This window comes from Carettochelys insculpta, chromosome 6 (genome assembly GCF_033958435.1).
Source record: "Carettochelys insculpta isolate YL-2023 chromosome 6, ASM3395843v1, whole genome shotgun sequence".
NCBI lineage: Eukaryota > Metazoa > Chordata > Testudines > Carettochelyidae > Carettochelys > Carettochelys insculpta.
The window spans coordinates 122487685-122509744 of NC_134142.1; the positions used below are offsets into that span (position 1 = coordinate 122487685).

At 45.7% G+C, this 22060-nt stretch overlaps 1 protein-coding gene across 1 annotated transcript in view; it reads left to right on the forward strand.

The window, feature by feature from the left end:
- The window catches only part of LOC142015178 (E3 ubiquitin-protein ligase rnf213-alpha-like), a 151246-nt gene extending 129203 nt beyond the window's left edge, over window positions 1-22043 (forward strand). Inside the window, exons 61-72 of the mRNA XM_074998595.1 lie at window positions 41-206; window positions 1826-1917; window positions 3190-3438; window positions 5503-5644; window positions 7674-7757; window positions 9650-9818; window positions 11183-11378; window positions 12587-12664; window positions 15372-15572; window positions 16759-16848; window positions 17804-17964; window positions 19452-22043. Coding sequence (XP_074854696.1) covers window positions 41-206; window positions 1826-1917; window positions 3190-3438; window positions 5503-5644; window positions 7674-7757; window positions 9650-9818; window positions 11183-11378; window positions 12587-12664; window positions 15372-15572; window positions 16759-16848; window positions 17804-17964; window positions 19452-19611 — 1788 coding nt within the window. The 3' untranslated portion in view covers window positions 19612-22043. The remainder of the gene's footprint in view (window positions 1-40; window positions 207-1825; window positions 1918-3189; window positions 3439-5502; window positions 5645-7673; window positions 7758-9649; window positions 9819-11182; window positions 11379-12586; window positions 12665-15371; window positions 15573-16758; window positions 16849-17803; window positions 17965-19451) is intronic.
- Window positions 22044-22060: the final 17 nt, after the last annotated feature.

Consider the following 22060-nt stretch of genomic DNA (forward strand, 5'->3'; position numbering starts at 1 on the left):
GCTCCTTAGCACTAAGCTGTGGAAATATTTTGCTTTCCAGTCCATTCTGGAGCTAATGAAAGTGAAGCCCCCGGATGCAGCGCAGTCCTTTTGTGACCACCTGGCCAAAGACATCCAGTTCCTGGCAGAGTCCCTGAGTGGGAACGTAGACGATGCAACAATGACCATCCACCTCTTCCTCAGTTACCTCCTGGACAGCCCCGCTGGTAAAGAAACACCTTGTTGTGGGGGCTGTTCTTTTTTTGCTGCTGTACTTATGACAAAGCCAGACAAATTCAGACTAAAAGAAACGTTTATCCAAGAGGAGAGGGGAAGGAGTCCTCAGGACAGCTCTTGTCGGGGTGAGGTGGATTCTGCAGTACTGGGAGTCCTGACCTTGCCCTTTGAGATCTCCTTCTGAAAGATCTAAAAGCTCAGACTTCAGGTGGGGGTGGAGGAGCAGTAATTTTCAATGGGAGGGGAACACCGAGAATTTAATGATTGGTTAGGAGTTGTATCATTCTGTGATACTAATGGAGGGGTTCAGGGACTGGGAGGGAGTTTGGGTGCAGGAGGGGGATGTGACGTAGGGGAGGGGTGCAGGAGGGGTTCAGAGACTGGGAGGGAGTTTAGGTGCAGGATGGGGATGTGACGTGGGGGGTGCAGGAGGGGTTCAGGCACTGGGAGGGAGTTTGGGTGCAGGAGGGGGATGTGACATGGGGGAGGGGTGCAGGAGGAGTTCAGGGTCAGGGAGGGAGTTGTGATCTGCAGCAGAGGCTTGGGGTGCAGGAGGAAGTGTCAGGGGCAGGCTCTGGCTGGGAGGCCCTTACCAAGGGGTCTCCTGTATGGCGACCCATCAGAACCCTTGGGGTGCCACAACCCCACATTCTGCTGAAAGCCGTTGGTTGCTGGGGCCAGTATGTGTGTCTCTGCACAGTGGGCGGGAGGGAGGAGAGGCAAGTCTCTGCACATGCCCACAAGCATTGGCCCTGCAGTTCCCATTGGCTGGTCTCTGGCCAATGGGAGGCTATGAGGATGGTGCTGAGGGTAGGGGCCAAGCTGTGGAGACTCCCCCTAATTCCCTAAGAGAGATGCACTGTGCACAGATGCGCATTCTGCCCCAGCAGCTGGCTGGGAACCTGCCTGAGGATCTTAATGGGCTGTGGCGGGCCAGAGACAAATGTCTGGTGGGATGGATCCAGCCCTGGCCGTAATTTGTCTACTCCTGAGTTATGGCTCAGAAATCCCTGGGTAATGTTCTGTGGCCCCTGTTCTGCAGGTGGTCAGGTCAGATGATCACAATGTTCTCTTTTGGCCTTACAATCCAAGAACACATCAATAAACTGGTTATTAACTGGCTGACATTTTAATGTCCTCATAATCTTATGACTCAGGAATCTAGTTGCCTGGTGACCTTGTAATTTGTTTCACTACAGGATGAACCTATCTAATCTGGCAAAATCTGTATTCCGGCATGATTTTAGTTAGCTGGACAACCACTTACCATGGGTGTGGCCAAGTTTCTCGTGGTCCCATCCATTTTGTTTACAGTTACTGGTCCTGGCTCTCAGTGTCCTGTGCAGTAATTTAGCTCTAATTTACTCCTAGTCATCTTTACGAGCCCAGTAAGCAGTAGACGTGTTGGTAAAGCTGCTGCACAATATTGACCTCTGGTGGTCTGACAAATTCTCTTGTTCAGCACCAGTCAGGCCCTGAGGGAGCCAGACCAGAGAGGTTCAACCTGTATCATGAGCACCAGTATTCGCTGCACCTGCTCTGCTTCAGGTCTGTTCACGGTTGTATGTTTAATCGTGGAAGCTGACGTGTAAGGGTACGTTTCTTACAGACACAAACATGACGATTCAAGTGATGTGTGAGAAAGAAGACAGAGTACTGTGGGAAAGGGGCTTACGCACCATAACTCAGTCATTCTTCCAGGTATGTGAGGTCCTCTTCTCTGTATGTGGTAAATATCACACATATAACTAGCTGTTCACTCGGAGTAAGAGTATTACAGGAGGGCCTATGGGCTTAAACCAAGAGCAGGGCCCCTTTGTGCCAGGTGCTGCACAGACACACTGAACGAGCCCCTTTATGCTGGACGCAGGGAGAGCAGTGGTCCCATTGCTTCCTACCAGCCACAGTGGTCACAGTGGAGAGGAGATGGAGAAGAGTGAGCAGAGGGTGGGAGCTGGGGGGAAGGGACAGCGCAGGGGTGGGAGCTGGGACCAGGTGTGGGTGCCAGTGGTCCATCCCACTTTTAGAGGACTTCTGTCACCCTTGGCTGGGTGCTGCACAGACAGCACCATCCTGCCCAGAGGCCACGTTGGGCAGTTGCTGCATGCGCTGTGCCTGGGGGAGCCCCAGGTTGGCTGCATCAACCATCCTCTGGATGGAACCCGTGGAGCCCAGGGTGGCCTAGAGAATTCCTGAAAGGCCTGGTGTGGGGCACCAGCAGGGGTCACCCCCACACAGCATGGCAGTGGGAACTCGAGCAACACAGCAGCCTGCTCTGCTCTGCCCTACCACCCATCTCTGAGCCTGCGGCAGCAGCCCAGCCCCACAGCACGGCATTTCCTGCTGCCATGGTGAGGCGGAGCACAGAGGGTGGGAGAGGGCAGTGGGGTGGGATGGAGCAGAGCAGACGGCTGGGTCACTTCAGCTCCCACCATGACACTGAATGCAGCAGGGCTGCTGCTGCCCCACGCCAGGCCCCCAGAAATCCACAGCCTCATGTCACTCAGGGGAGGTGCTTCGAGCAAGGGGTGGAGTAGAGGCAAAGCTTAAGAGAAGGGACCTGCAGTGTGGGAGTTGCCCTGGGTCCTGAGCCTGGGGCACTGTGGGTGGTGTGTGTACTCCTGGCCCCATGCCTTGCTAGAGACAGCCCTCTGCATAGACGTACACACAAAGCTCTTGCGCCAGGTGCTGCATGGACACAGGGAAAGCTAGTCCCTACCCCAAGGAGCTCACAGTCTAAACAGACAAAGATAGGGTCATTGTCCCCTTTTTACTGAGAAATGGAGACACCAAGTTGTAAAACCGCTTCCCTTTAGATCACACAGGGAGTCGGAGTCAGAGCCAAGAACTGAAGCCAGATCTCTTGCCTAGTGCCTACGCCCCATATTGGCCTGTGCTGCCTCTCAGCCCACGTGGAGAAGCAGGTCTCGGTATGACAAGACTCAGTTCCTAACTGGCATCTCACCTCCACAGGTGCTGGAAGAGAAGCTTGCGTCTGCACAACAGCTGCTGACAGAGGAGGGGCCTCACAGTTCCAACGCTCTTCTGAAAATCGCTTATGGCCAGTCCCCGCTGGCCAGCCCCTTGCCAAGCAGTGGGCTCATCAACATGGCCTGTCTGTGGAGGTTTGAACACCGGATGACCATCCAGCGCCTGATGCATCTGGTGCAACAGGAAAATGGAGCAAACCAGTTCCCCGTGCTCCTGGAGCTACTGTCCAAGGTGCTTTGGGGTGATTTAAACCAATGTGCACACAGGGCCCACACATTAACAGCACACACAGAGCTGTGAATACGCTGTGACCCCTTTTCAGTCCACCATTCCAGGCAGGGGGTTTGTGGCCTGGTGGGTATTCCACATGAAAGCAGAAATCGAGGGAGTTTGGTGCTTTCCTTACTGCCATTTCGTTTCTTTACAAAGAATGACCAAAGCCTGGTGTCTGGTGAACACAGGGGGACTCGAGAGCAATCTCTCAGTCTGCACCCCAGCCTCTTCCCAGGTCACCCACTGGCTTGCAGCTGTTCTGCCTGGCAGTCTCTCTCTCCTAGGCCTTGTCTACACTTCAAAGTTTAAACCACAGCCACAGCAAGGCTTTAACCTGAAAGTGTAGTCACGACACAAGTGCTGAGTGAGAGCTCCCAGCACTCTCTGACAACCACCTCCACCAGGGGAGTACCTGGTTCACACTGGTGCGTTACAGTGCTATAACGTGCTGCCCTTAGGGAGGGTTGTTTTTTCAAGCCCTTGAACCACAAAGTTACAGCACTGTGAAGCGTAGACTTAATCTGAGTGTTGCTTTGGGTACCTGTGTGAGTATGCAGGAAGGAAGATCACACATAGCTGATTCACACCAGAAGATTAAGTCAGTTGAATTATGTCCGACGAATTGAAAATCCACACACCAGAACGGTGTAGTTAAACTGACTTAAGGCCCTGTGCAAACAGCGCTTAGGCAACAGAAGAATTCTTCCACCAATTTAGCTACTGCCTCTTGTGAAGGTGGATTAGCTATGCCAGTGGGAGAATCACAGAAGCATAAATGTAAACAAGCAGAGGGCAGACAAGAGCCAGCTAAGGGCTTGTTTACACTGTTTTGTTTTGTTTTGTTTTTTTGAGGAAAATCTCCTTTTTCCAGGAGAAAAAAAAACAATCCGTGTGTACACACTGCAAAGCTTGTTATTCTGGAATAACAGGGCATGTAACTTGAACTAATCACTCCACCAAAAGGAACAACTCTTGCCAACCCCCTTTCAATTGCAGAACGGACTCACTGTGTGCAAAGTAGAGGTACTTACAACTTAATTGGCCTCCAGGGAGGTATCCTGTCCTTGCGCTGATTTCAGAATTGGGCTCTCCAGTGGGAACACTCAATTTCACGATGCACTTGCAGTGTGAATGCTCTTTTCAGAAATAACTTATTTTGAAGTTAGAATGTTGAAATAAGTTATTTCTGGAAAAACCCTGCAGCGTGGACGTAGCCTGTCTCTCATTTGTACTCCCTTAGGCCCACTCATACTCAGACCAGTGTGCAAGGGGTCGTAACAATGGCTGCTTTCTTCAAACACTGAACAAGGAACTTTATTCGGATCAAGGCAACCATTCTTTGCCTCAAACCCTCTGTCCTTCTCTAATTCTAAAGTTCATTGTCCAGACTAGGAAAAAACTTAATGTAGGCAGGATTCCACCTGCTTTATGACCAGCAGTTAATTAACACGTATTAGTCAACTTTAAAAAATACACACCATTTTTTCATATTTCAAACATCTCCCCTTCTATTCAGCATCCTGCTACACAGGTAAAGAAATAAGTAAGCTAGTCTCAGAAGGGGGTGCATTTGTACCATGAATTACATGACACCTGTGGATGTGGCCCCGAGGAACATGGCACATATGATCTGCGTCCTCTATTTGACTTGGGCAGCTTCATTTGACTGCAGCCCAGGCCTATGGACTATCTGCATTTTCATCATGAGGGGCATTAGCAGCAGGCAGTTTGAAATGCTTCAGGGGTTGGATTAACGGGTCCTTTGCAGAGCTTTCAGGGCCTAATAGGGACTGTAGGGATAAAGTAGGGTGGTGTTATAAACTCCATTGGAGTTCGGGGCCAGACTGGCCCTTCCCTGCTGGCTGGTCTGCACAGTTCCACAGATGCAAAGCAGCCACACACACCTATAATCACGATGTTTGCAGGAACGTCAAACCCACGTAACACCCTTTCCCAGAACATCTCTCTTCTCCCAGGGAACACAGGTATCATGTTAACGAGGTGATTACCTCTCTCCTACAGCACCAGCACATCCGACACATACGGCACCTGCCCGAAATTCTTGCCCTGATGCGAGCTCTGGTCCACTTTTTCCAAACTGGCGATATCCACGAAGGTGAAAGGCTTTCTGTGAGGGTGTTCCTGGACCGGGATGACCTCTCAGGTACATGGCATATGTCTGGGGTTCTGCTGGAGTCACTGGGGCCAGATCTCCAGCTGGTGTGAATCATCACTCCAGCCGAACCAGATGTGCACTGGCCCTACTCACCTGTGGATCCCTCAGTGCTGCAGGGAGCGCCTTGCAGCCATATCTGCCAGCTTTAGGCAAACTCTGCGCTGTGGGGACAGCCCCCCTCAGCTTCAGTAAGACCCTATTGCCTGAGCAGCAATAAAGAACCCCAGGAGCTCCCATAGTAGGCTCTGTACAGGAGGATAATACTGACGTGTCTGCAACATGAGCTCTGCCATTGGGGAGATCTCAATTGCAGGAGGGCCTTGGATCAGTACCAGGGACAAAGGAGAATACCCGCAGTTCTGCATTTGTATGCAAATTATAAAAACAGCAGACAAGCCAATGAGGGCTGTCAGTCTATATGCCTCAGTGACAGAAGGGCCTGTCAGTTGTTGGCTTTTAATAAGACTGTGGTCACCTCCGCACTACGCCAGCACTCTGGGCAGGGCTTATCTTGTTAGGGCTCCCCAAACGTTGCGCGTCCCTCCTTCTCTCAGCTGCAACTCCACATGTTGCCTCTGACCTCGGGCATGGACCCCACAGCTCCCATTGGCGTCCGTTCCCAGCCAATGGGAGCTGTGGAGCCGGCAGCATGCGGCGGTAGGAGCTTAGAGAGGGACATATCACCGCTTCAGAGAAGCCAGGTAAAGAATCTGCCCTCCCCACTGACCCCCCAGCACCAGTGAGGGTCCTGGGTTGCTACCAACTGAGCACCCATTGCATCCCCCAGACCGCGCACCAGCACTTGCATGCCCCCAACTGCATCCGTGTGAACCTACAATGCTCCCAGGCTGCCTTGCCTAAGCACCTCTCCCCCAGTACTCACTGTGCCACGAGGCCTGCCTTCCCCCTCCAACACCTGTGCCACTCCCAGGATTTAGTTGGGGCATAGTCCAAGTCATGGACACGCATGAATGTTTATTGCCTGTGACCTCTCCATGGCTTTTACCAAAAATACCCAGGACTAAAACATAGCCATACTCTTAGGTCAGGTTTCCTAAACTTTTTATCATTTCTGTTGCTCTTCTTCAGATTTCCTTCAGTTTTCCCACATCTGTTCCAAAGTGCAGTGCCTAGAACTGGACACAGGCTCTAGCAGAGACCTATGCAGTGCCAAGTGGAACAGAACGAAAGCCTCCCATGAGTCCTGCTGGTGCTTGGGTGGTGGCAGCATTTGGAGGGCTGTGTTCATGCCCCTAGCAAAAATGTAGGCACCTAGGGGACTTTACCAGTGGGAGTTTAAGTAACTGCAGAGTTAAGTGGCAATTAGGTACCTAAATCCCTTAGGGGCTCTATTCCTCAGTGCCTAAGTCTCTCAAAAATCAATCTTAGGCTCTCAAGAACCTTAAGCACATTTCCAAATTGTACCCCATATTGGCCATGTCTACACTAGCCCCAAACTTCGAAATGGCCATGCAAATGGCCATTTTGAAGTTTACTAATGAAGCGCTGAAATGCACGTTCAGCGCTTCATTAACATGCGGGCGGCCGCGGCACTTCAAAATTGATGTGCCTCGCCGCCGCATGGCTCGTCCCGACGGGGCTCCTTTTTGAAAGGACCCCGCCTACTTCGAAGTCCTCTTATTCCCATGAGCTGATGGTAATAAGGGGACTTGGAAGTAGGTGGGGTCCTTTCAAAAAGGAGCCCCGTCGGGATGAGCCGCGCGGCGGCAAGGCGCATCAATTTCGAAGTGCCGCGGCCGCCCACATGCTAATGAAGCGCTGAATGTGCATTTCAGCGCTTCATTAGTAAACTTCAAAATGGCCATTTGCGTGGCCATTTCGAAGTTTGGGGCTAGTGTAGATGTAGCCATTGGGAGGTAAATCTTTGGTGTTGCGAGGCCAGTTAAAATTTCAGCTAGTCTTCTTACTCTATGAAGCCTTTTTTGCAATAGGGAAACGTTGTTTTTTCCCCTGGGAAACATCTGTTGCTCAGTGCCATCTTCTCTTCTGACTTTAGATGATCAGCGTTCGACTTTTGAAAGAGCCATACAAACAATTCAGAAAGTGTGGAGCGCTTTAAGATCAAGTCCCAAAAACTCAGGTATTTTGACTTTCCTGTTCTTTGACTTGCCTTTCTAGGTATTTTCCTACTCTGTGTGGTTACAGGTGTTTACCTGCTTTTGTGGATAGCTGCAAATAACCATTGGTTTCCGCTAATCTGCAAGGCTTTACTCCCAAGAGATACTGCAACCAATGGAGAGGGGCACAGTGTCACCACACCAAAGCCCAGGCCCTGCATCAATGGCTCCTCCCAGCACTATGACTGTAGCCCCACCAACTGGGCTGTATGACCCTTGTATGATGGAAGATACTGCAGATGGCGGAAGTACAGCTGCATTACAGGGAGAAGCTACTGGTGTGGGGTTCTAGCTCCTGGGACCAGCAAGACCGCACTCCACTTGCTTGGCCATAGAGCCCTGTGGCTCAGTGGATACCTATGACTGTCCACAGTTATCCGCATCCATGGGTACATGGTATCCACGCAGGGCTCCATCTGTTACATACCAAACAAGCTATAGAACAGTGAAGTGATTAGTCTAAGCAAGAGTAATTACAGTGCATTGCCTGATACACAGCTGTTCCCAAAGTGACCCCTATCCTGCAAAGACATGGACAGCCTTAGCACCTTTCAAGCAGTTCCACTGATTGCATTGGGGTTGCTCATGTCTAATGCTCCGCAGGGCTGTAAACCTTTGTAGGGCTGGCGGGGAAAGGAGCTTTGCACTGAAAGGGCAGTGATAATCAGATCACTCAGCTACGTGCATTACTGAGCATTCTCCCAGCTGGACATAGTTAGCTAGAATGAGGGATGGGTTTCAACGTTCTTCTAAGTTTTGCAAAGTTTTCATAATCCTTTTTTTTTTGGCATGAAATGCTGGTTTTCTCAGCCAGTTGGTTGAATTGTATTTACTTATTTAGATTCTATTTGACATGGTGACAAAAAGATGGTGTGGAAAATCATCGTCATCATCAATAACTGTGGGCTGAGCACCTGTTGGTGTCTGATGCCTCTCTCACGGTTTCCTTCCATCTTTCCCTGTGCAGTGCAGAGTGGCTTAGTTTCTGTAGACTGACTCCGCATCAGTCTACTATATCATCTATCCATTCTCCGTGGGGTCTGCCTCTCTTATTTGAACCGTCCATTATGCCAAATACCAGGGTCTTGATTTTTCATTCGTCGTTCATTCTGCACATATGCCTAGATAGTTATAGCTTCCGTTTTATAACCTTCTGCAGCAGGTTCTCTTTCAGATGTATCTTTCTATATAATTCCTCATTGGTGACCTTCTCCATCCATCCTATTCTCAGAATCTTTCTATAACAACTCCTTTCAAACACCAATATTCTTCTTTTCGAATCTTTCGTTATCACCCATGTCTCACATCCATACAACATGCTGCTGAATACACACGTTTTCAAGATCCTAAGCTTCATTCTTAAGCTAATTGCTTTGCTTTTCCAGATCTTATCCATCGCCTTCAAACTCGCTTTTGCTTTCACTATTCTAGTCACTATTTCCTTCTTACAGTCTAAATCATACGTTGGGTTGTTCCCCAGATGTGTGAACTTCTCCACATTTTCTAGTTCAATACCATCAACACTGATCTTCCTTCCTATTTCCTTATCTCCAAATACCATTGTTTTTGTTTTATTGATGTTCATAGTCAGTCCATACTGCTTCCCTTCTTCATTTAACACCTGCACCGTTTTCGCTAGCTTCTCCTCATCTTCCTCAATGATAACTATATCATCTGGGAACCTCAAGTCATTAATTTTTTCCCCGTGCACAGATATCCCTTCTACCTCTTGCTTGAGTGGAAGACAAGGACAATTATTTTGTGAAAAACTTTTCTTTCCCCTCCTGCTGCCATTTGCTGCCCTGGTTACTGTGATTCCATCACACGGCATGAAAGATTCTCTGCTTGATTCCAGAAATCAATATCCCGAAGGAACTGTGGGACAAGGAGATCAGCACCAACACTGCCGTCCTGGATCTCCTGCCAACCGCTCCATCCATCGTTTCCATTGTTACAAAGTTCCTAATCCAGCTGCAGAACAGCTGCATCGACACAGCTGCCCAGCTCACTAAGGAAAAGCAAAGGTATCTTTTCAGTCCTCACCCCCAGAGGGGGGATCACTCTGACTAGATAACTTTTGTTACTCAGATGAACACTTCATCTAAAAACCTCAGTCCTGAGCCTCATCTCCCTTCAGCTGGTATAAAACAGGCTTAGCTTCACTGATGTGCAGTGTTACTCCTGATAAACAGCCATCTTTGTGAGCAGGGCCAGGCCAGACTTCCCCAGGTCCTAAAGTTATGTTTTCTCCCTCATGCAGTGAGGCAGGTAGGCTGAGACTGTTTCAAGGCCTGGTCAGCTCAGGTGGGCTGTAAAGCTTATTCGATCTGTTCAAGGAGCTATGTGGTGTAAGCTTGAATTGTGTCTAATGACTGGAGACTGATCAACTTCACTGCAAAGTTTGGTAGCTCAATTATCCTCATTTATGTCAGTGTCTCAGACAGGTGGTCAGGAACTCAGAGTCCTGGGCATGCAGCAGCCCCCCATGTTTTGAGGTGGTTTCCATCATATACAGAGTTCATAGTTTTGTTCGATGGCTCCCATGTCCCTGATCCCAGACTTCCCTTAGGGTAGCTGTGATCGCAATTCCACCCCAACTTCACTGCCGTCACAAGGTAACCCTGGATTGATCTCTGGGGAGCTGAGATCAGACTCAGTTCTGACCCCTCTGCAATCAAGGGATCACTTCAGCCAGACCCCACGGGAGCTTGTCATGGAGGGGCTGAGAACAGCCAACGGTTTGTGGTCCCAGCAGAGAAATGCCTTTTACAGATCACGTGGGACTGCCACAGACATTCAGCATCAGCAAAGGATGATCACAACTGCACCAAAATGAACGTGTTGACAGCAGTGTGATTTTCCCATAAATTTAGGGGAAAAAGTCACAGTGTTGTTAGCATCTTTACAGCAGTACAACCACACCCAGGTAGGGAGTTGAACCAACTTAACTAATTAGCTAAACAAAATTACGCAACCCCCGAAATAGTTAAATTGGTATAAAAGCTGATGATAGAGCCAGCTCACGCGCCTCAATTCAAGTCAGCTGAAAACTGATGTACGTGCACCTGCACAGGGGTTTGCAGCGGTGCAACTTCAGTGACTTTTTAAAACCCATCCCAGCTCAATTGGTGAATGTGATGTTAGCCAAAAGCCAGAAAGAGATTGATTTCAGTTCACAGCTCCCACTGAGAACTCCCCTTTTTAAATGGGAGCTGCTTGTCTTCTACGACTCGAGGCGCTGGAACCTCTAATGTCATGGACTTCCAAGAGTTGGCAGCACAGTGTAAGGCTGGACAGACAGGCTGAATGGCCCCCAGGGCTTGTTCCTGCTGAGATTTCTTTGACAATAAAGGAGGAGACCTCTCATGTAGTTCTGCCTATTCTCTAGGTCTATTTCAGCAGAAGAGGTGAAGCACGCCTCTGTGCTAAGCATTACTGAGAGTGACTTGGTCACCATGGCGCTCTCGAACTTCCAGTATGTGCTAGAGGAAGACGGAACCAAGACCACACACTTCCACTTTCTGACTCTGCAGAGACAAGTGATTCACCGTTTCATCAGCGGGAAGCCCAGCGTGAAAGCACAGGTAAGTTCAGGGTGAAAGCATGGAGGCAGCATTTTGCCATAGACGGTAGCACAGCCAAGATGTGACTCTCAGTGCTTGTGGCTCTGCAGCCTGGCAGCTGTGTGGAGTCATCCACACCGGGACAAAGTGGGTATAAGCCACAACCAAAGCAGGGTGCAAAGGCAGAAATGCCAGTGGAAGGTGACAGACCTGATCTGCTGTGGCCCTACTCCAGATTTACACCTATCCAGCTCCATTGACTGCAGCAGGGTGACACTGGTGTGAATTGGGAGTTATGCTTTAGCAAATCAGCCCCGCTGTGGTTAGACTTAGGTTAAAATGTTCCAAAGTGCCTAAGTGACTTAGGAGCATAAGACCCATTTTTAAAAAAAACCGAATGAGACACTTAGGAGAAGAGCAGGTTGGGAATGTGTTGGCAGTTTTGTTGTTCAAAAATGCCAATCCTTCAAAACCAAAATGTCCCATGGGAGCCAGGTAATTTTGACATATGTTCCACTTATCAAAATAGAAAATAGGAAAATATTTTGAAACTATTAAAGCATCTCAGTTCCTCACTCTTGGATGAAAACAATTAAATTTCTGGTTTGAAATGACTGATTCTGAAATTGTAGTTATTTCTTAGTTTAAATTAAAAAGAAAATAAAAGGAAAAAAGGTCAAATTGAAATGAAAGATGATTTTAAATTCTTGCAGGGCAGGAAAACTATTTCCCTTCCAGCTCTGCTTAGGGGCCTAAATACCTTTCACTTGCAGTGAGACATGGGCTGCTAGTAGCCAGATTTTGGAAATTAGGCATCTAGGGACCTAATGTAGTTTTTAGAAGCACCTGAGCAGGTGAAGTGCTTGAGTATCACTGAAAAACAATGGGATTTAGGGACCCAAGTGACTAAATCATCTTTGAAAATGGCACTTACATTTCTAAGTCACTTAGACTGTTCTGAGTACTTTAGCCTGAACTCCCCTTGGCATCAATCGGTGATTTTTTTATATCTATCTATCTATCTATAAAATATAAAAATCAAAGCAAGTACCTTTAAAAATCTAGCCCTAAAAGCATAAAACACTTTTCAGAATGGGCGTTTAGAATCTAAATCCTTCAGATGCTTTTGAAAATTATGCTTTCACCTTGGAGTGTGCTTCAGTTTTTTCTGCATTGAAAAATGCTGTGCTTTTAACCTAGTTATTAATTTCCACTGATTTCATTTTCAGACAACTCTGTCCATTACACTGAACAATATGAAGACACTGCAGTCCACGAAAGTTAAAGTTAAAGAACATCTGCACCAGGTAAAATCAAAACTTATCCTGTTTTCTCCCCCCAGCTCCAGACTTAGACAATCCTCTTTCTTTCCCACACTGTAAAAGGCTTCCATAGCCACTATGCCATGGAAGGTTGAGTAAATGTCCAATACTTGCAGCATGTCCACTTGCCCATTGAGGATGACACTGTAAACTATCCACTCATTTTGGGCGCTTTCTGGCTTTGGGTGTTCAGTTTGGGCTATCGGCACATCACAATGCAGCCACAGAGCAGGACAGGCTCAGGCCCATGAGCCAATTGGCACATCAAACACTCACTTTAGTCACTAAAAAGTGCATTTTTGGACAGTTTCTTGTCCAGGTGGCCTGGTTCTCTCCCCCCATATACCTTTACCACATATTTACTCCATTGACTGCCCTGATTTTAATCCTGAACTTCACTGATGTAACCCTCTCATTACTGGTTCAAACACATTTTGAAACAATTCCCATTATAAAATAATTATTGGTCACCTTTTAAAATTATTGGTCACCTCCCTATCTCTCCTCACACAGAAACAAAAGGATGTTCAATGAAAGTAAAAGGAGGCCAACTGAAAACTGATCAAAGGACATATTTTTCTATACAATATCCGTGTGGCTATCCTGTGGAACTCACTGCCACAAGAAGTCACTGAGACCAAGAAGTTAGCAAGATTCCAGAAAGGACTGGACATTTCTGTAGGTCATAAAAATATCCAGTTTATGTAATTAGTGATGACCAAAATTTTGTAAGCCACCTGCTTTTGGGTTTCAGCCAGTCTCTTACTATCAGGCCATGTCTACACTGCACCTGCCTTTTGAAAGGTGCATGCAAACATGGCTGAAGGAACATGCAAATGAGATACTGATTTGCATATTCAGTGTCTCATTTGCATGATGACAGTCACTCACCATTCCAGGAGTGCTGTTTTCTAAATGCAAAACAGCCGTGTAGATGGGGTTCCTTTGAAAGGAAGCCCCTCCTTTCAAAAGCACTCTTCTTCCAAAATGTTAAGGAAGACGGGTGCTTTTGGAAGTGGGGGGGGGCTTCCTTTCGAAGGAACCCCATCTACACGGCTGTTTTGCATTTCGAAAACAGCACTTCCAGAAAGGCGAGTGGTGGTCATTATGCAAATGAGGCACTGAATATGGAAACCAGCATATCATTTGTATGTTCAATCAGCCGTGTTTGTACGCCCCTTTTGAAAGAGAGCGGCAGTGTAGACGCGGCCTCAGGGTTTACATTAAGTAGAGTGATTTCAGAATAACAGCTGCTATTTCAAAACAACTTTGCAAGTGTCTACACAACGCAACGGATGGCTAATTTTGAAATTGGTAAACTTCATTGTATGAGGAATGGCGCCTATTTCAAAATAGCTATTTTGGAATAGAGGCTGTATAGACGGAATGGAGGCTATTTTGAAATAAGCCATAGTGCATCCAGTGGCTCTGTTCTGAAATAGGCTCCATTTTATCTAGACAACCTATTTCAAAATAGTGCTCAGCTATTTCAAAATGCATTTTGTGTGCAGCAACATTATTTCAAAAGAAGCTATTCCAGAAAATCTCTTCTGCAACAGCCTATTTTGAACTAATGCTGCTGTGTAGACATAGTCTCAGAGACCAGATGGCACGTAGCATGAGAGCACATTATCCCCCATCTGATACAAGGCGGGGATTTCTACGCCCAACTCTGCAGCATCTGGCACTGAGAATTGTCACAGACAGATAATTGTTCTGAAGACAGCTGCTGATACCTACGTTTCCTTCTGTTAAAACCCTGTAGATTTTAGTACTGATGAAACCAAAGGGCTCTTTAATATGGTTACACAGAAACTGATCTCTAACCCTTTCTGGTTTCATAGAAAATGATATCCTTCCTGTAGATTTTTGTCACCTTCTCCTAGAACACCAAGCTGGAATAGAATTCTCACTTGAATTCTATAACAAAATGAAACCTATAGTGCTTACATACTATAGGAGTTTGGCTTAGAGGGTCACCTGTCTTTACAATCTTAAGTACCAGAATGAGATAGAATACTTACTAAGAGTATTTGTGCATTATTAAGATGGCAATATTAGCACGGCTTAACAGTGAGGTAACTTGATGAGAATGTTTGAATACATACACAAGGAACAAATGTTTGATAAAAAAGGGGTTTTCAATTTTGTAGACAAAGGTATACTATGATTGCATGTCTGGAAGTTGAAATTAGATAGGAAAATAACGTTTTCAACAGGGCAGGTAATTACCCATTGGGGTAATTTAGTGAGAGCTGTGGTGAATTCTCCATCATTAGCAATTTTTAGATCAAGTTCAATGCTTTTTTAAAAGCTCTGCTGTATTTCAAAGAGGAATTATTTTGGGGAAGTTCTGTGGCTTGTGTGATATGGGAGGCCAGACTAGACAATCACAGTGGCCACTTCTGTCCACAGAATTGATTCATCTATTCATTTGTCTTTTATATGGAACTTCAAAAATTCCTCATATGTTCTTCACGTTACCTTACACACACAGTTACCATCTGTCCTTATATACTGCCCTAAACACAATATTGTATACAATCATTTTTCTCCTATAAGTCCAGGATGGAAACACTTAAGGCTGAGTTTTTTTCCAAGCTGTCTGGCAGATCTGGATGCTGTGAATTATAATGGGAATTAGATGTGGGAACCCCAGACACAGACTTTTGTCCCCTGTTGCTATCCATAGGAACCTCTGAGCGTCAGTCGGATGAAACACATTATGGAAGAGGCCAGTTCAGTGAGCGATATTTCCAGAGCTCTCTCTACCTTGAAAGTGGCTGCAGAGTTCCTGGCTGTGACAGGAGGGGACCCTGAGCGGCTGCTGACGGACTATGTCAAAAATGAGCTGAAGATGGATGCTAATGCAAAGCAATTCAGAGACTTACCAGTAAGAGCTTGTTTGCTTTAAATTCACAGCAATGACAGTGAAGCTGTTAATGATAATTTGTTTTCATTCTGAATATATGAATATAGAGAAGATTTCTTTCAAAACTGTTCTTTGAGAGAAATGTGGGGTTTTGACTCAATAAACATTTTTGCTTTCCATGAAAAATTTTGCCTGTCCATCTAAGAAATGAAAACTTTTGGGTTTCATCCAAAAATGGAAATCTTTGCACTGAAAAAAATCAATTTTCTGATTTGTGAGAAAAATTGAAATTCTCATAAATAATTTCACTGAAATATTCCACGGAAGAAAACCCATTCTCCAACCAACAAAATAGAATAGAAATAGGTATGATAGATTTTTCTGTCAGAACAGGCCAAGTAGATTGAATGTTTCAATTTAATCTAGATTTAATTTAGATTAAATTGAAACATTCTGCATCAATAATTCAAATTATAAAATAATGGTTGGTCTTGAAAAGATTGACTTGGGAGCTTGTGTTCTCCCTGGCCATGTCTATACTAGCCCAAATCTTCGAAATGGCCATTTACATGGCCATTTCGAAGACTTGGGCTAGTGTAAACGTAGCCCCTGTCTCATAACACAGGAACAAGAGTATGTTCGATGAAGATAAAAGACCATCCACCACACTTTTCTGCCCCCAAGACCAGATTACTCTTGAAAATGGGAGATTCCTAACTTGCTTAGATATATGTGAAAAGATTACCCTGCCTTTATTTGGAGACCTGCATTGTCACTTTGTTACATCCTAGCACTTTGTGACTGCTGCCTTTAGACACTACTGCAGTACAAGTAAATTATAGTAATTGATAATCTGCATGGGAAGTCTCTGAAAATGTCTGCCAGATACCAGCAGGATCCCAAGTTTTCTAACCAGCACTTGGTCATTCCACTCAGTGAACTATTCAATGAAGTAGTTGAATAAACTGAAACAAAGGAAATATTTTCTCTGTGCCTACGAGTGGCTGTCAAAAACTGACTTAATCAAACTCTGGTTCCATGTGCTTAACCAGTGACCTCAACAATTCAGTGATTTGACATTCTTCAAAACTTTGGCAGTAGCAAGGCAACTGTGAAATGAATAGAGAATGTGCTTACTTCTGTAATGAGGATTTAAGTATCAGTGCCAAGGTCTGGATAAATCCCTGTCTGTGTTGTTATATCCCAGGTTGTCCCACAAACCAAGCTGAAGCACATCCTGTCTCTGTGGCAGATCCTATCGGCAAAGCGATCAGTGCTACTTGTACAAATGAACCAGGTAATGCAGGAAATGCACCCCAGGGAGTACCTGAGATGGGGCTGGGACAAGAATGAAAACTTCCTGTGCAAATTGTTTTTGATCAGAAAATTGGGTTTTTGAAACTGAAAATTTTCATGGAAAATTTCAACTTTGCTGCAAAAAGTAAAACACAAAACTTTACAACTGAAAACAAACCTTCTTTGGGAGATGTTGCTGAAAACCAGGTGCAGTGCGAAAGGTGGGTTTTCAACTTCTTGTCACATCTCCAGATTTGAATAGGACTCTATGAGCACAGCAAAAGGCACCTTCCTGGGCCTACAGCCATTCCACTGCCAATATCAAACAGGAAGCCATGGATGCGATTATTTTAGGTTTTTTGCATTTTTTTCAAACTTCACACAGGGAAAAAATCCGAACATCTTCCTACTAGTTCTAGCTGTGCTCAACGTTCTGTGATCACTTGCTATGCAAACCCTCCTCTGCTGCTCTCAGGCTGCATCAGGTGGAGTTGATACATCAAGACGAGTCATCCCTTTCTCAAAACTACACTCTAGGTTGGCCAGAGGCAGGAATGGCTTGGGGATGTCCTCTGGACAGGGTTAGGCAGGAGGGTTTAGGTTGTTTTGGTTTTTTTTCATTTTTGCTTCTCACTTTTCTGAGTCACCCAACTGAGTTTTCTGTGGGTAGATGATATTGCAGCTGATATTGGTCAATAAATGCTATTAAAGTTTTGCCGGCCACAGTGATTGCAGCACTGGCCTGAGATCATGTTCAGAGTCACATGCTCCATCCCACCCAAGGACCACCACCAGTGCATAGAGCAGAAGCCCGTGCCACCAGGCCACACCTGTTCGGAGCCAAATGAGGGCTCTGTTCCATCAAGCACATTCTCTGCTGCCCTGTCCATGGGGCATCCAGCCACTTCTGCTTCACCCCTGCTGTTGTCCCTCTGACTCTGTGCTTCTCATTTCAGAATCCCTTCTTCCTGATCAACAAGAAGTACCACGACGAGTTGGATGTCCAAAAGCGGGAGGCGCTGACAAATGCGTTATCCACTATCAATATTGAGTTCTTTATCATTGAGCTGCATGAAATGATCACCGTCACGTTGGAAAGCTATGACAGCTCTTGGGGGTAACAACGTCTTTCCCTTGTCTGTGACTATGCTACGGGCCTCTTTAAGAGCGTGTAGATCCAGATGGGAAAAAAGAGTGGAGGGAAGAGTTAGTGGCTTGGGCATTGGCCTGCTAAACCCAGGGTTTGTGAGCTCAATCCTTGAGGAGGCTATTTAGGGATTGGGGCAAAGAGATGTCAGGAGTGGTGCTTGGTCCTGCCAAGAGGGCAGGGGACTGGACTAGATTACCTCCCAAGGTCCCTTCCAGTTCTAGGAGATGTGATGTGTATTTGGACTAGGCAGGCGCACACCACTTTACCGATTATGGCCTGCTGTGGTCATGGGGGCTTTGTTTGTTTTTGTGTGATGCAAGTAAAACGAGCAAGGCAAAGCCCAACATCTGACAATTTCCTGTATATTATTTGTATCCTGTATTAAAAGGGAAAGGTCAAATCAGTGAGCACATAAAAGGTCACTTTCCATAGGTCTCCATCTCTTCTCAAATTATATACGCTGTAGCTGCTGGCAATCTGGACTAGAGTTTTGAAATCGAGTGGTTCAGATAAGGACAATGAGAATGATCAGGTGTGTGGAGAAGCTGCTATGAAGAGGGACTGAATAGATTGGGATTGTTACTTGGGAAAAGAGGAGATTTGATAACAGTCTGTAACATACTGACTGGTCTAGAAAAGGAAGCTCAGGGGGCGTCTGTTCTTCCTCTCATGACAAGAAGAAGTCGATGTGCAAGGAAATTGAAAGGTAGTCAATTCAAAATTCGTCAAAGGAAATAGTTTTTGTGATGGCTTTTGAGTAGCCTGTGGAACTCACTGCTGCATGAAGTTGTTGAGGCTGAGAATTTAGTGAGCCTTAAGACTGGATTAGGCATTTCTATGGATAACAATAACCTCTATTGTTAATTATGACAATTCCAGCAGGGACATTAAATCTCATTCGTTAGGCAATGGGTGGAGTTTTGGTATCACGTATTCCTTATGACACCTTAATGCCTTGTTTTCTTCACCAGAATTGGGTCCTGTACTGGCTATTTTTATGCATTACTTGTTAGGACCACACTGTTATGCTTAAAAATTGATGGAAAGAAATGTGACCTCTTGTCCCACACCTCTTGAATATTCACTTACTGAGGCTTTAGAAACTATGCATGAAAAACCGAGTTTTGGACTAAATGTAAATTTTCTCAGGCAGTATCTGCCTTTGTCAACAAAATTGGTTCAGAAAACCAAAAAATTGGGACATGTTTTGTTTATCTGAGCAGCATCGAGCTGAAAATGTTTCAGTTTTTATTGCTGAAAAACAAATTATTTCAGGGCTGGGAAGCATCATTTTTCAACAAACAGTCAAACCTTTCGACAGAAAAATACCACCCCCACCCCTTTATATCAGTGTGCAGAGGGAACTCAAGGAACTGGGTGTCTGTCACACTTGGTCCTTAGCCTTTCCAAACCAGCACCTGTCCATTTACAGTCTTGTTTTCTTTTACGAACAGGATGGTGGAGACTTTCAAAGAATACTTAGAGAACGAGGGAAAAGAGGAGATTGACATTGAGACATTGACCAGCACTGTGAGCCAAGACATTCAGCTGAAGAACGTTATTTCAGTGTGGAAAACTGCAGTGCTAATAAGCAAAACCTTTGCCCGCTCATAGGTACAAGAGGAAATAGGTCTGTGAATGGTTTCTGGGGACAGCAAAGTGAATTGCAGCAGCCAGCCTGGAACCCACCGTGATTTAGGAAGAGGCGTTTCCTGAGCACTGAGTCTCATTGAATCACCAGGCCTAGATATCACTTGAATCAAAATAAGCCTTCTATCAGTTTGAAGTGGTGCCCAGACTGGAGGATTTGAATTGAGATGTTGTGGGTGTGACCGGCTGTCCTAGCGTTGTGGTGAGCTTTGCTCTCTGCCTGCAGGTGAATTTCAACATAAACAATAATTTATCAAATTTTTTTCCTATTTACTTTTTAAGCCTTCTCTGTATAACCCAGACTCACAGATTGTGCCAGCGGTCTGCCTCCTGCCAGTGGGCAAACCAGAGAGACGAATGAGCCTCTTATTCTGTTTGGCTAACAGAGGGTTTTTTTTGGCTTATGTAGGAAAGGTTTCTTTTGTAAGCGCTATGCACAATCACAAGTTCAACCCTTTGCTGCTGGGGCACATTACACCCGCACTAATACACTGGACCAGTTTAACTTAAACTTATGGCTGCCTGTCCACTGATGATAATGTATTTCATATCAGTTCGTCTTCAACCAATCGGGAAAAATGTTTGAGCTGCACAAAAAGAAGGCAGGTTTCCATCAATGAGCTATATGGTGTGGTGTCAGGTTATTTTTGTAGTAATTTAACTAAATTGATTTTTAAAGTATTTTCAGGCTGTCTGCTTTCAAACTTCCACTGGTTTAGTTATGCTGGTTTAGTTAAACTCATTGAAATTTCTGCATGAGGATGCCCATTTCACTGGCTTAGGGCTGTTTCACTTAACCCGGCTCTTTGTCAGTTTAACCAGTATACCAGACTTAATCTGGAAGAAAGCTGTCCACACAGGATTTGAAACCAATTTAACATAAAAAAATCACATTCATGGAAGTTCCTCATGTAGACGGGGGTCAAAACTGAATTAGCTTAAGTTTGATTTAAGCAAAATCAAATGTAATCCCTTTTATACCAAAATTTGAGGCTTAGTACCAGGTTGCCATAAGGTAACGTGTTGGATGTCTACACAACACAGTTGTAAATCACCCAGCATGCTGTTCTAATAATGCCACCCCCCACCCCCCTGCTGCAAAAAAAGAGGCATAACGCTTAGGTCGACATTGGCTGTCAGCTGCGGGATGAGTTCCAGCCATCAGCCCCCCGCCCGCCCATGGCTCTGAGTGCCCCACACCCCAGCTGTCAGTGCCCCACCTCAATCAGTGCATGTGGCTGGAGAGGAACTGCTTGGCAGTGGGAATACAGAAGTGTGGCCACCAACCACCTATTTAATTACTGTGGTGGCTGTAGCTTGACCAATTTTGTCAACCTAGTTTTGTAGTGTAGGCAGCCCCAGCGTGTCTATATAAGGAATTTGCACCTGTTTAAATCCATTTAGCAGCTTTTTTGTTAAATGAACATGACCGGTGTATGGACTGGGTCTGATTTTGTTGGTTTCACTTAAGAAGACTGGCTTGCAAGAGACCTAGGCGCTCACCCTGCCAGGGAACTTTCCACCAGCTTAGGCTCTGCCAGGCCTCTGCTGCTTTTGAACATGTACCAGATGTGGCTCGGTGACTTTTTGAACATTTTCTCCATGTTATTGTTTTACACATCAGTGTTGTGTAGTATGGGACACCTTATTGGTGGGCTATACAGTTGCCTGTGATGTTGCACTTCATATGCCTTATGGAATGGTGCTTATGACTAGCTACACACTTGACTTGAATATGCTTTATGCAAACCATTATATGTGACCTATCACTGGCAAGCGTGTGGTTCCCTGAATGTGTAGCTTTCATTTGTGTGCCTGTATCAGTCCTGTCTCTGAAATCAGGAACATTGACTATAGATTTATTACCAATGTGCTTGTGGTAGGGAAGAACTTATTTCCAGGCCATCAAGGAACAACAATGAAGAAGCCAGACACAGAGCCCATTAGCAAGAGACAGTAGAGCCAGGGATAACTGTAGTTCTGTAGACATGCTACAAAGACACATGTCTATGTCAGCTGATGCTGGAATCCATCTTGAATTTTGCACTTTTCCACAGAGGTGTTAGGGTATCCCCTTAGAGAAATTCTATATAAGGCAAGAGAAGGCAACAATGATTGTCTTCAAGGGGCTTCACAAACCCTACCCTGCCCTGAGGGCGTACCTGGAAACAAAAAGACTGTTGGAGGAGAATGGCTGGACCAGGTCAGATAGAGCTAGGGTGAGAATTGAGATCTGTAACACATTCTCGTATTGTATTAGGGGTTTCTGGTGTCTTTTGGTTAATTTTGCTTAGCAACTCTCTTTAATCTGCTTGTTGTCACTTTGCACCACCTAAGTGCTACTTTGTATACTTAATAACATCATTTTTGTTTCCTAATAAACTCAGTGTAAGTAATTGTTACGTGGTGTGGG